Below are 14697 nucleotides of genomic sequence, written 5' to 3'. Positions count from 1 at the left end.
AATGTTGGCTGAGGAAAATTAGAAGGTTTTCTGTTGCTGAATTTTTTTTACGAAACGAATATAAAACAAAACAAATTAGAATAAGATGAACTAACTAATCAAACGGTAACAGGAAAAAGAAATAAATTGTCTGAAATATCGATTGAAGTGGGTACGGTTTAACCTTGTCAGCCCAACAGGACGGAGAGTTGGTATGAAAACCGAGGTCTCGTGTATCCATTGCTGTGCACGTTAAAGAACCCTTATCGTTGTCCCGTCAAAATTCTTCAGCTTAATCTAGCGAACACCATCGATACTCTCTCTATAGGAGCTTTTACTTTAGGTATGACGTACTTCTATGATCTATTTTAGCTCGGGACGACTGGCATTTTACTTTACATGGCCGTACTATATAAATGTTAGGGAAAATAATATTTATAGAAATCGCGTGGAGTTTCTAATATATCACTGACTTCAATCATTTCCCCGTCTCCATTAGCCCAGTAGGTGCAGAACAGTAGGACGTTAAACCTCATTTCATTTCACTTCAAATCATTTCTAAAATAATATTTGTATTGTATTAATTACGATATATCGACCTTGGTCGTACTCTATCAAAAGGAGATTGCAGGAAAGCAATTTCATTAGTAAAAAGATCGGACATTTGGTGGTCTATAATGAGCGGAAATTACTGTAATTAATGTTAATGGATATTAGATTCTGATATAAAACTGAAGACAGTTAAGCCTGCAGGAAAGGGATTATAAATGTCGGCTTAAGCAATTTACCATGAATATAAGAACATTACGCGACATGTTATTCATGTGTTCATACGACGGTAGACTCACCCTTTTAATGGGATATTGTTAGCTAGCACAGCTGTCTATTAAAGGTAGACTCGTCCTTTAAAAGGATATTGTCAGATAGTGCAGCTATGAACTAAATGTAGTCTTGCCCATTTAAAGTGATATTTTCAGATAGCACAGCTGAGTATTAAACTTGACTCGTTCATTTAAAGGGATATTGTCCAATGTGACTCGGTTAAGTTAAGGCATTGACTCACTAACTTCAATGTTAGCAATGGGAGTACCTAGTGATTTTCACCAACCTGGAGGTCCAGAGTTCGATTCCGGTGTTTCAAACCTATCTCAGATTTCATGTACTGTCTAATTAGGGAGTCAGTGAGTAAGACGTTGGCTCGCTAACCCGGTGGTCCCTTGTTCGACCCCTGCGATGGCCGAGAAATTTCTTCGGCAGTCTCCGACATTGTTTCCCCCTTGTCAAGGGACAACGTATAGTGGAAAAACCGAGGTTCCGTGTACAGACTAGCGTGCACGTAAAAGATCGATTGGCAGTGGGAATTCGATATAAGAGTAAGCTGAAACGCCGCTGTCCGGGCAAAATTTCCCTCATAGCACATTGTATGGCGTATGCCCGTCTTCAATGACCCAGCCCCATTAAATTTCACCTTCTAATTACATAACAATAATACGCTGATGCGGGCGGGAGAGGTTAGAGAGAGAGAGAGAGAGAGAGAGAGAGAGAAATGGGGTTTAACGTCCACTCGACACAAACTAGGTCATTTCGGGACTAACATATGGTTCAATTCTATTTCAATAATTCGCTTGCACATAGGGGTCTTTAACAGTGGGAGGAAACCGGAGGACCCGGACAGGTTGGACCCTACTCCTTGTCACGTACAACCGGGGATTCGAAACCACGCCAGTCGACTCAAGGACAGACTTTATGATACAGCGCGCGCACGCTAACCATTCAGCCATCCAACCCCCCAGGTTAGAAAGAATTGAATACGTTGCTAAGAATTTGTTTGGTTTTTTTTCTGAAACGCAGTGATTTGGGGGTGGGTGTGTGTGATTCGATACATGATATATATATAATCGACACATTTTCACACAAATCAGCGGTTTTTCACTTCCAGGTGGTATCAGGTGTTCTAGATCTGGGTTTCCTAGGTCAGTGTTATGTACAGATGTACAACGAGATGTTAGCTTACTTATCAGAAATGGTACTGGGTGTTCCAGCAAGAGTAAAGACATGAACTGAGAGGGCAAGAGAGAGAATAACGTCATTGCTCCCCCTCCAATTAGCCCTGCAATGTAACCGTGAAATCATATCACGTCAAATCGCAAATAGACTTCCCCTTCAAATCGCAAATAGACTTGAGCGTTTGACGAAGATGTCCAAAGCCCTCATGCATTATTAAAAGAAACATTAATTTAAAACATTTACCTTTATGTCTTTGAGGTCACTAATCGTATTTTACTGATCAATAAAGGTGGAAGCAGATCTTCTAGAAATTTATAGAATTTTTGAATAATTTGTAAATAAAAATTACCAGTAATTATAGTCTTTTCGATATGTCTGATGGGTGTATATTAATAACATCGATCTCACATAGTATTAAATTCAATATTTTTATTTATAAAATAAAGATATTGGTTGGACGTGTTGAGAGAGTAAAAACAATCGGCCTAGTAATAAATACGGGCATATATTGCCATACGGTCCACTCTTTATTGGCAGGTACGCCAACGTGAACACGTTAAAAGTCTGGGTGCCTTGGGCAAGTTAGACAGGCGACACTACAAGTACGCGATAGAAACTCCATCCCATAACATATATTATGGTCTCAGTATTAAATTACATATAATAGCTACTAATGGCAAAAATAAATAATTTTTAAAAAAAACAAATCAGTCTGCCTAATTTTACTAACCCTAACCATTTATTCACATGTCATGCGCGTTCGTCTTGCTGGGTGCCAACTCAAAGGATGCGTATGTTCAATCCAAGCCCAAAGCTTCTTTCATGTACAGACAGTTTCCGACTAGCGTGACACAGATAGTCCATTATCGCGCCATATATTAGAAGTATGTGCAACAAATCGGCTTAATTTTCAGCATGCCTTCTTTCTTTCTAGTTTAATGTTCTTGCTGTGTTTTATACGGAAACAAAATATAGATGAAATGGAATGAACTGAGGTTAGTGTCCTACTTTTCAGTTAAAAGAGAGAGAGAGAGAGAGAGAGAGAGAGAGAGGGGTTAACGTCCACTTGACACAAACTAGGTCATTTCGGGACTAACACAAGGTTCAATTTTATTTCAATAATTCGATTGCGCGTGGGGGTCTTTAGTAGGAGGAGGAAACCGGAGGACCCGGTGAAAACCCAAGAGGTTGGACAGGTGACCCTACTCCTTGTCACGTACAACCGGGGAATCGATGACAGACCTTATGATACAACGCACACGCGCTAACATTCGGCCACTCAACTCCACAGAGAGACCCTTTGTGCCGGTGGACGTTAAACCCATCTCTCTCTCTCTCTCTCTCTCTCTCTCTCTCTCTCTGCGATATGCAATCATTGGCATATTGAAACATAAGTGGAGACTGTGCTTGGAAGATCAAGGCGGGTTTTCCAGCAGAGGTGAAGCCATACGGTCAAAGGCAATATGGACGAGGGGCTAATCGCAAGAGCGCTCAACTAGTACTGTCTAAAATTGTGGGGGGGGGGGGCAGTTTGAAAAACTAAAGTTCGAGAATATCAGTTAAATTCACACGACCCGCCCATAAATGTAGATATAACTAGTTGCGACGCAACTTCCGGGTTTGATATTCACTGTGTGATATGTTGTCCCTATTGAAAAGAGATGTGTTTGATTAACCGAATGGGGCGAACGCTGAAAAACACAGAAAATGCGACTTAATGTTCAAGGTTCGTTTATTTCCTGCGATTTTTTTTTTATTCTGCTGTAAAAATTAGACCTACCGGTAATTTCACAAATAAACGAAGAAATGGCTGATATACGAGGAAAGCACACTGGAAACACATAGGACCGTCTACGTAGTTACTGAGCCAACTTTATAAGCCGGACTAGATTAACCATGATTGGGCAAAATAAGCACGTGCTTGGGGCATCATAGGAATGGGGGTACCACAGGATTTTAACGTTACGTTATTTAGTGAAATTAACCTAAACATGACCATGTAGCGATAGATTGTTCGCAGATGTTGTGGATGCATGTTTGAGAAGATTTTGATTAGTTTTTTTTTATTAAATTCGTAAGACATATTAATCGCCCCCCCCCACCCCCCCCCCCCCCCCACACACCTCTCTGTTCGCGCAGAGCATATTTAATTTCTCCAACATTCATCGAAATAACGTCGACCAAACAAACGTACGAATCATTGTCGCCGATCTGGTCTCACGTCGCTCATATCCTGTGCATGCATCAAAATGAGCAGAAATATAGTCTCAGAGCGTCTGGTTTATAAAGATGATCAGAAAATCCCTCAGGTCTCATACCAAACTTGACGTTGACCACACCCTACACCCCACCCCCACCATCCCTCTGCCACCGAATAACTGAATAAGTAAAGATATACATCAATTTCTTTAAAACAGATTCTTAAGATCTAACGAGTGTTATGTAACAAATCACAGTGCACGCAGAACGTATTAAGAGATTTGGATATATAAGCCTATAACTTTTTATCATTTATCATATATTTGTGTGTATGTTATTTTTAGATAGATGTGTATATTTTGAAGTCATCTATTGTAAAGCGTTTCTGAACACTGTATGTATAATATAATAATATTTATATATATTCTTGAAACAATATAGTAATAGATATTTACTCCAATTTGGATATAGGCTTGTATATATTATTGAAAGATATATAGGTCTATACATATTATTGAAACAACGTAATTGAATGTATTAAAAATAAAAATAAAAAACACTTACCACAATTTGCACTACACAATTATCCTGCTTCGTGCAAACCACCTCAGTGGAGGAAGGTAAATCCAATACAAAAGAAACACTTTTGGCGGGAGAGTTTTCGGCAGGGGAACACGAACCTGGTGGTTTTATCGATAATCCAATACTGCCAAGTCCCGTCGAGGAGTCCTGTGAGATTTCACTTGGGCACTTGAATGAAAACTCTAGGGCGCGTTTCGGTGAAATATCCCGATCAAAAAATGTTACACTTTTCGCTGGAGAGTCTTGGGGCGAGCGATTAAGGCTTCGGCCGGGTGAATTGGGCAATGACCGTAGAATATTGTGAGGTGAGCTGGATATTCGAGCAACCTGTCTGTGTTGTCCAAGTTTCGATGCTTGGGATCGGCCTTGAAGAACCGTCGGGGCAGATCGTCGCCTTGGCACAGCCCGGGAGGCACTACTGCGCCGCGGCTTGCGAACCATGGTGCCCGCCCGAGTCAACATTGACATGGTTAAGATTTATAGCTGGATCCTTTGTTCGTGTGGATGAGGCAAGTCATGGCTGGTAAATACGGCTAGATAGATATTCGAGTTATCTGTGACACTGATTTGTGGCGAGCTGTCGATTGATCCATTTTTGTAGCAATGAAAGTCGTGTGACAGACACGCTGATTTCAACTAACTTGTCACCGAACATCATTTGATGGTAGTTTGAAAGACGCATCCTTTCATTAACAAATACTCGGGGAGCGCTGTTAAGGAGGACTGTCAATAGGTATTGACCGTCTAAAAGATTGCTACATAAATCACTCCGCACCTTTAATCCTTGTCTTGCCAACTAAACCGTCTCGATTATCTCCACCAAATGTAATATAAAAGCCTAAGCACAAGATTGGTAAATGGATTTGTGTTCTTCTTTTGTTTCTCTTTTTGTATTTCAATTGATACTTTATGTGAGAAAATAAAAATCGATGAGTCGAAAAACAAGGCGTATCTATATCAGTATACATGTAAGGTAATTATAATATATAGATGTAAAGTAGAATAGAATCATTAAATCCGCCAATAGAAATGAAATAAAATAAGGTTTAGAGTTCTACTGTTCGGATCCGAGTAGGTTAATGAAGACGGCCATAAACCATACAGTGTGCTATGATGGAAATTGTTTCCGGTAAGGCGCAACTATGGCATACTCTTCTATCGAATTGCAACTGCCAAGGAATATTTTACGTGCATGTCAATGTGTACACGGGACCTCCGAACGACAATACGTTTACCCACTTAATGATTTAATTTGAAAATGGATAAGTGACGCGGAGTCGCACTTGAGCGTGAACTCGATTAGCCATGAGTATTTGACTCGAGGCAGCATAAATCACCAAGACAAACACCGTGATGTTACAGGAAGGATCATTTTCACATAAATCTGCCTTCCGTAAAAGCGGTTGGCTACTAATATCGCCTCATTTAAAGGAGCTAAACCCTTAACTCAATATTTTCCATAATATTTGAAATTAAAAGCGTGAATTAGAATTATTCAATATTGGTCCATTTCAATCAATGCTGATTCTGTTATCTTTCCCTGAAAATATGGGATCCATGCACATTTTATAATTAGTACACGAGTCTCGTATTCTATGATTTCAGGCGCCATTTGTAATAAAATGAAATGGGGTTTAGCGTCCTACTGTTCTGCTCCGACTGGGCTAATGACGACGGACATACGTCATACAATGTACGATGAGGGAAATTTTGCTCGGATAGCGGCACTACGGCCTACTCTTATATCGAATTCCAACTGCCTACACCTCGGTATTTTACCACCCGAACGACTAGACAGATGTCCATTTTAGGCCCTGCGTCTTGCACCACTGACAAGTAAATGGGACTAACATGTGATTCAATTTTATTTCAATAATTTGCTTGCGCGTAATGGTCTTTAGCAGTGGGAGGAAACCACGCCACTTGATTCAATCAATGATAGACCTTATGATCAAAGAAGTTAACCACCCCCCCCCCCATCCCCCGTTCTACTTTCCTGCACCGATTTAGGCTAATGTAGAAGGGCACACGCTTTACATTATGTCATAAGGGAAATTTTGTCCGGACAGCGGTATAATGGCCTACTCCTGGGTCCACCCTATCCATGTTGATGTTTGATATCAAAAAACTAATGTTGACATTTTTTCTGAATAGACCTTCATAGTGTGGGACTTACAACTTTGAAAAGGTAATTAATTATAAATTAAAAAGTAGAACGGAAATTTATGATATCAATTATAAAGCAGTATACACAGAAAGAAAAACAAGGACTGCAAATGAAATAGTAATACTTGCTGTAAGAAGACTTCGTAGCATAGATTATATTATCAACTGACACCCAAGCTGCGTGTGGAATGAATCGTTGAGAGGAATGCTATTGCGTTGGATAAAAAACAAACTATATCACAACTTAAACGACGACGTGACTGGTCATCTATGAGGCCACTGCCTTCACCATTGAAAATGAATAAGGGCGGGGTAGGCAAGGTGAAGTCTGTATAGGCGTGGCAAGAGAGACTTACGCGAGTGTGGTGAGAGCGTATCCCGGTCTGACTACGTAGTAAGATCTTGACTGGAGCGCATTGGGCTTAGTGAAAGCTTGACGTGGTCATTGCAGGAGCATGATAGGCACGACGTGTCAATTTCTTGCCACGCTTATTGGCGCGAGTCTAGTGCTGCGCAGCCATTATACCCTTTTTGCTCGTAAGTAAGGAAACCGAGTGAATAGGCTTTTCTTTTCCAGGAAAATCGATATCAGCTCAGTGGTCAACTTGGACGAGAAATTTTCATCGTTGGATAATATACAACATGGGTACAGGACGGTGCTGCTTCCAGGAACATGCTACAGGCTAACAGCCTACGTAGCAGAATTGGATACAGAAACCTGTAAATAACTACTACAAGTAAATAAATAAATGTACAAAAACGCTGCGCCATCATGGAAATATACATTTGTATCTGGTAAAAATTGAATCTGCGCCCCCGAAAACATATATATGGACACCAAAGACGACTAGTTAATCAAAATCAGCACATCATCCCATTTTCCCGCCACAAATGGCAGCCATATTGGAAATATGCTAAGTATGTGAACAAGGTTGTAAATGTCAGTAATGGAATAAATATACGCCCTCGAAAACATATATATTGATATCCTACTATTTAATCAAAATCTGCACATCGTCTTACTTTCCCGCCAAAACTGGCCGCCATCTTGGAAATGGAATATACGCCCTCGAAAACATATAGATTGATACCCTACTATGCAATCAAAATCTGCACATTTTGGAAATATTTTCATGAAATATAGTTATGACTATCGCAAAATGGCTACCCCTCAAATAATGACATGCATACTATGAGGACATACTCAGAAAATATGTCAACATTGTTTTTTTGTTGCTACACGTCGAAACCTTCAAATTAAAGCTTGTTCCACTATTTCTACCCGAAAAGCCGATGGAATAATTAATTTGAGCAATTCTGCCCAAGATATATAATGTACACAGCGTAAAGTTGACTGAAAATATGACGAAGGGCTGTCATCTTGGATTTATGCTATTTAAAAATATTCCCTCGCTTATGTTAATCTACATTTTTAATATGTTGTCCAGGACAGTTTGGGGAACTATTATAGCATTTTTTTATGTGTCAAACCACAGATTGACTGGACTATATTGGACGTTAAGAAAACGTACATGTATTTTGAAGATGGGACACTGTCTAAACCAAAATACAGAATTTCAGCAAGCCTTTCAAACAAGTGCATAAATCGAGCAAAACGATAATTGGTTATCGTAAAATACAATTGGACGCATATGCTTAATGATAATCAATTTCTCCAATTAAAAACAGTAATGGCCATTGCCAATAAGTAGACGATGTCCTTGTATATAGATTAAATCTCTAATTTAGTAGGGCGGATTCAGGTGGGAGGATAGGGAGCTTTTTGGGGACCGACCCAAGATGGAGGATAGTCAAATGTGTCGGGCGTATTCGGGAGGGATGATAGGGAAGATAGGACACTTTCGTAGGACGGACTCAGGATGGAGGATAGACAAATTTCGTAGGGCGGACTCGGGGGGAAGATAAGCATATTTGGTAGGGTGGATTCAGGAGCAAGGGTATGGAACTTTGATAGGACGGAGTCAGGGGCGGGGGGAATATGGAACTTTGGAAGGGCTGACTCAGGAGCAAGGATATGGACTCAGAATGGTGTGGCGGACTCTGACTGGAGGAAAGAGAATTTTGGTTGGGCGAACCCAGGATGTAGGGTATGATAGGGAACTTTGGGTTGGATGATCCAACGGGGGGGGGGGCAAAATTTCCCGTATGGCATAATGTAAAGCGTATGCCTGTCTTCATTAGCCCAAATCGGTGCACAAAAGTACACGACGTTAAACATCTTTTAATTTGGGATGGGAGTGGGAGCGAATGGTTAACTCGTTTGATCATAACGTCTGTCATTGATTGAGTCAAGTGGCGTGGTTTCTCCGGGTCCTTCGGTTTCCTCCCACTGCTAGTCCCGAAATGACATAGTTTGTGTCAAGTGGCCGTTGTTAAACTCCCTCTCTCTCTCTCTCTCTCTCTCTCTCTCTCTCTCTCTCTTATTTTGCTATTCCCCGACCTGTGAAACAAACCTCGATGCCTGGAAGCGCCCGTCAAACATGGGTAGAAAGGGTATCGGAAATCTTCATGCAGTACGTTCTTATCAAGCATTATTAGAAACTCAATAGTGCTTCATATGAAAGACGAACCTCTGACGTCGTACAATCAAATAAAATCGATTATACGATTACCGTTCTGAAAGCTGAGAGTCAGTTTGATAACATAATTAGAGCGCCTCATTTCAAACCGTAATCTTACTTTACGTTCATGTAACCTTGGTTGCCAGGTAACTTAACTAATACGAAACAATATGTGTATCTTGGAACACACAAAGGGATATTTTTGTCATCGATTTGTGAATTGAAGACAAATAATTCTACCTATATGACGAAGCCACAGACTAAAAGATTGTTCAGGGATAAGCTAGATTAAATAGACACTATGCAAGAGAGCTAAATCTTCCAGAAATGTTATATAAATTATTAATTAGACATATAACTTACCAAGACCATAATCAGCTATCGATGCCAGATTAGAACGGTTCGGCCATTTAATGATTTAATTTTAAAATGGTGAAGCCACACGAATCCTCGAACAACCAGTACGATGGTTACAATCAGTGCACACATCTTGTCAAACTTTCAAAGGTAATATCTTCGCTCAGTATAAAGTAATTTTGCATTATCTATAAAGCAGCTCTTTATCTAAATCTTACATAATGTATCTTTAAGTCATAGTTTGTACTTTATATATGTAGCTCACTAACCGGGAGGTCTCGTGCAGTGGTACGGAAACCCTTGACAGTTGAAATTCGAAATTTGGGTAGCCTTAGTGCCGCTGTCCTAACACAGTTTCCCTCATAGCACACTATATGCTGTATGCCCGTCTTCATTATCCCAGTCGGTGAAGAACTGTAAGGCATTAAACCTCATTTCATTTTATTTTATTACTATTGTATACTTTCTGGAGGAATTAATTTTAACAGAAAAGTAGAACAGTCAACCCAATTTATTTCATTTCATTTATGTTTTGTTTCCGTACAACATTATAAAAAACACAGCAAGAACATTAAACTAGAAATAAAGCATGCAGAAAATTAAGCCGATTTTTGTTGCACATAATTCCAATAAATGGCGCGATAACGGTGTATATGTGTCATGCTAGTCAGAAACAGTGGCTGGACTTGAAAGAAGCTCGGATCGAACATGCACATCTATTCAGTTAGATACAATGACTTAACTGAAAGGGCCGCTAAAAAGTAAAATGAAATGGGGCTTAACGTCCTACTGTTCTGCTTCGAACTGGGCAAATGAAGACGAGCATACGCCATACAGTGTGCTATGAGGGAAATTTTGCCCGGACAGCGGCACTACGAGTACGAATGTCGCATTCCAACTGTCAAGGGAACTTTTACGTGCAGGCCAATGTGTACACGGGACCTTGGTGTTTTGCCCCATCCTAACGACTAGACAGCTGTCCTTGCCAGGCCCTCCGTCCTGCATCACTGGCAAGGAAGAACTACGCAGGGATCGAACGAAAGAGCAGCTAAATTCCGACTTTAAAACATAATTTGAACATATTTAATTATAATCTTTATAAAGGTTGTGTTATTTTATTTTAAGTAAGAACGTAGACTTTCAGAAGAAGAAAAAACCGGCTATGCTCTATAATGATCCATGGGTCCCCAACTGCGTAGGTCACGGTTAGTAGTTATCGCAGCAGTCGATTTTTATTTCAAGTCTATGACACGTCCGTTGTATTTATGGCACATTAGGCAATTTGAAAAATAGTCGGACGGGATAGCGTTTTTCTCATAGTCTTTCCTTGCGTCCTTTATCCATCAAATAATTCACTGTTATCAGTTATCCCCAGTCAAAATAATGCGATACGTTAATAGAAACATTAAACTGTAAAACTGTGTTTGCTGCTAAAGTATCTAATGCTGCTTACTTAAAACAAACAAAGGTCGGCAGCATCTAATACAGTCGAACCTTGCCCATACGAATTATATCAATCACATTCACATAGTGTGTCTAGGCTATGTTTTGGCTAGGTTATTGTGCATATATTTTTCCAGTTCAACTTCACAGGAAACATTACCATCAACTGTATTTTACGGTAAGGGATTTAGAAAAGAAATAAAACTTCACTCGGTTAAAGTCCTGGGATTGCAGCCCCCCGCCCCAATCAAGAATTGCTTCCGCCGGCCCTAGTGGCCGGTTTGGTTTTTTTTATTTCTGTTATGGGGTGGGTTTTATATCCCATGCTTATACGTGGCACAGAGTGGTGTCGTGTGTCTAACCTCGTGGGTTTTCCCACCACTTCTAAAAGAACCCCAGCACACAAGAAATTGTTGAAATAAAAAAACAAATATACAATACTTTATACGAATGGTCTCCCTATCTCTCTCAACAACGACTAGACGATATCTCTATGTCAATAAAGAATGATTTTCGATTTGATGTAACGTCAGATCAATATCGAAAAGACTATATAATTACTGGTAATTTTTATTTACAAATTATTCAAAAATTCTTTAAATTTCTAGAAGAACTCCTCCCACCTTTATTGATCAGTCAAATACGATTAGTGACTTAAGGACATAAAGGTACACGTTTTAAATTAATGTTTCTTTTAATGGGGCATGAGGGCTTTGGACATCTTCGTCAATCGGCCAACAAGCCTATTTGCGATTTATGTCGCAGGGGCTAATTGAAGGGGACGCAATGACACGTTTGGGTTACGAGTTGTTGCGACCAAACGGGGTTCACCCGATGCTATACTATAAATATGGGTGCAAAAAAGCAACAACATTAACTGAAGTTGTTGCGCGTCCTTCAATTTTAGCGTCCTCTCTGAAACGGAGAAACTTATGTGGTTTCATTGCGGCTTTCAATGCTATTAGTAGATTTATATGATCATTAATTCAAAATCCTCATTCTTTAACATTTACCGTGGTTCAGATTTGTTTACAGACCGACTCTAGAGACGTACCTCCCCCGCCCCCGCACCCGACCCCTTCACCGGCCAATGATCAATGATATAAATATTGGGTTTTGTTCTCCAACGGGAAATTAATTCAAATGTGCCTGCATGCAATATTTAAGACCGATTTAGTTGTATGAGTTACCATTGGTTACCACTGATAATATGTTTGACATTTTCTAGACTATATCAATATCCGAATGCTAGATAATTTCAATTTTATATCGCTAATCGGGAAGTCACGGTTTAGCTTCCTATGTTAGCCGAGAAAGTTAATCGGGATTTTCTTGCGTAGTTTGTTTCCCCTTGTCAGTGGTGCTGGGCGGAGGGCCTGGCAAGAAACATTAACGAGATTTTTCGTACTATCCAAATGACTAAACTTCCATATAAGAGAGTCAACGCGGCTCCGCCAATTAATAAAATTGTGACCTTGCTTGACTTGAAATTATTTAACCCAGGTCATATATTGTTCTAGGATATTTAAGACTTGCTAATTTTGTTTATTTGTCATTTTCATACATATAATTAAAGTGCCGATACGCCAGCTTAAAAGCAACATGACTCACTTGCAAATTACAACATTGTGAAAGATAAATCTCTAGTAGGATTATCGGTCCAATAATGGTCAAATTTCGTTTAATTTTCACAAAGACATGTGAAATTAATATTTAATCCATCTATATTGCTCGCTATGAAATTAGCCATTTTGTTTTCCTCGGAATTTTAATGATAGGCCTGTTTAAAATCCGATTGAATCCAAATCGGGACATTATCTAGGTCTGGCATTTTGATTTTGTTTTCTGTTAAATATTAGCGTAGATTAAGACGTGAGTAATTGGGCAGTTTAATGACAAATGCCAATCGCCCATCGTCACTTTAAAGATACATTATGGGAGATTCGGTAACGAGTTGGCAGTTCTCACTATAATAGTTAAAAACTAGATAATGTAATGGCAATTTGGTGAAAATTTCATTCAAATTGATCCGCTATGAAGCGAGAACTAAGCGACTGAAATTCCTATAAGCCTCGGTCATCATTACTAAAGTCAGTACGATAAACAGCATAGTCTCGATTATCCACTTAATCGGTTAATCGAGAAGGAAAGTTAAGCAGTAAATCGGCTTAAATCCACTAAAGATCGCAAGCTAGCGCTGCGATATAGAGTTGATTATGGCCTGGATAGGTTAATTAATGTCTAATTAATAATTTAGATAACATTTCGGGCCTAAAGAAAGACCTGAAATAGGCAGATTTAGCTCTTGCATAATGTATGTTTAAAAGAAATGATAGTAACAAGTCTGCAAACTGTAAACAAAATAGTTATTAATTTAACAAACATGCAAATACAAAGTACAATCATGTATTCGGTTTTAAAAATATCTCCGCAATATTTTCTTTCAGAATAACAAATTAAAGAGAATCCGACGCCCTAAGACATAGATTTGATGTAGTCAAGGTCATAAACATAATAATCGATATAGCAAGTGAGTGGGTTTCACTGTATCACCGGTAGAAACTTGATTTCATATTTTTTTGTAAAATTCGTACTGTCTTTCCCGGTGTCAGTAGTACAGGAACGACGGCCGAACAAGGACAAATGTCTAATCGTTCTGATGGAACAAAAAAACTGAGGTCACTTGTACACATTGGCGTGTAGCCTACGTAAAAGATTCCTTGACTGTACGGGAAAAATTTCCCCGATAGCACACTGTATGGTGTATGTCCATCTTCATTAGCCCAGTTGGAGCAGAACCAACACCAGGATCGAACCCCAGACTCCCAGGCTAGTGAACCAGTGTCTTCCGCACTTAGCCACAGTCGCCCACACTCTTGAAAAAAAAAGTACCGTTTTCTGTCTAGTGCATAACACCGGTAACACCCGTCATTTCTTATAATTAATTGGAAATTTTTGAACGTAAAGATTTTTGTTAATAACGCACAGACAGTACTAACGACATGAACCTAATAGTTACGTCTTGTTATAGGTTTGAGATGTCTTGGTAGATCGATTAAATCGACTAATAACGCCAATAATAACATATATCATTGTTTCGTCCTATAATGGCACTTTTTAAATTTGTCTGTGGACTGTCTTGACAATTTGTATGACATTCAAAAGTTGTTCTAAGTATGCCGCTGTGTCACTAATCAGGAGATATCGGTTTTGGTCAAGAAAATTCTCGAGTCTAGATTCTCCTTGTCAGAGGTGTATAGCAAGTAAAATGTCTAGTCGCCAGGATAGGAAGAAAAGCCGAGGCCTCGATAGAATTCAGAGACGATTGGGCCGAAATAGATAGAGAATGGGATGGGGGTGAACTAGGCAATTTCGAGACTAA

General features: G+C 39.5%; 1 protein-coding gene across 1 annotated transcript in view; it reads right to left on the bottom strand.

The window, feature by feature from the left end:
- Positions 1-5294, bottom strand: part of LOC126830340 (transmembrane protein 272) — a 138086-nt gene extending 132792 nt beyond the window's left edge. Inside the window, exon 1 of the mRNA XM_050560711.2 lies at positions 4750-5294. Within this exon, the coding sequence (XP_050416668.1) occupies positions 4750-5235 (486 nt within the window). The 5' untranslated portion in view covers positions 5236-5294. The remainder of the gene's footprint in view (positions 1-4749) is intronic.
- Between the last annotated feature and the right edge of the window lie 9403 nt (positions 5295-14697).

This window comes from Patella vulgata, chromosome 8 (assembly GCF_932274485.2).
Source record: "Patella vulgata chromosome 8, xgPatVulg1.2, whole genome shotgun sequence".
Lineage (NCBI taxonomy): Eukaryota > Metazoa > Mollusca > Gastropoda > Patellidae > Patella > Patella vulgata.
Note: the sequence above shows the minus strand (reverse complement) of the source record. Positions and strands in the feature narration are given on the sequence as shown.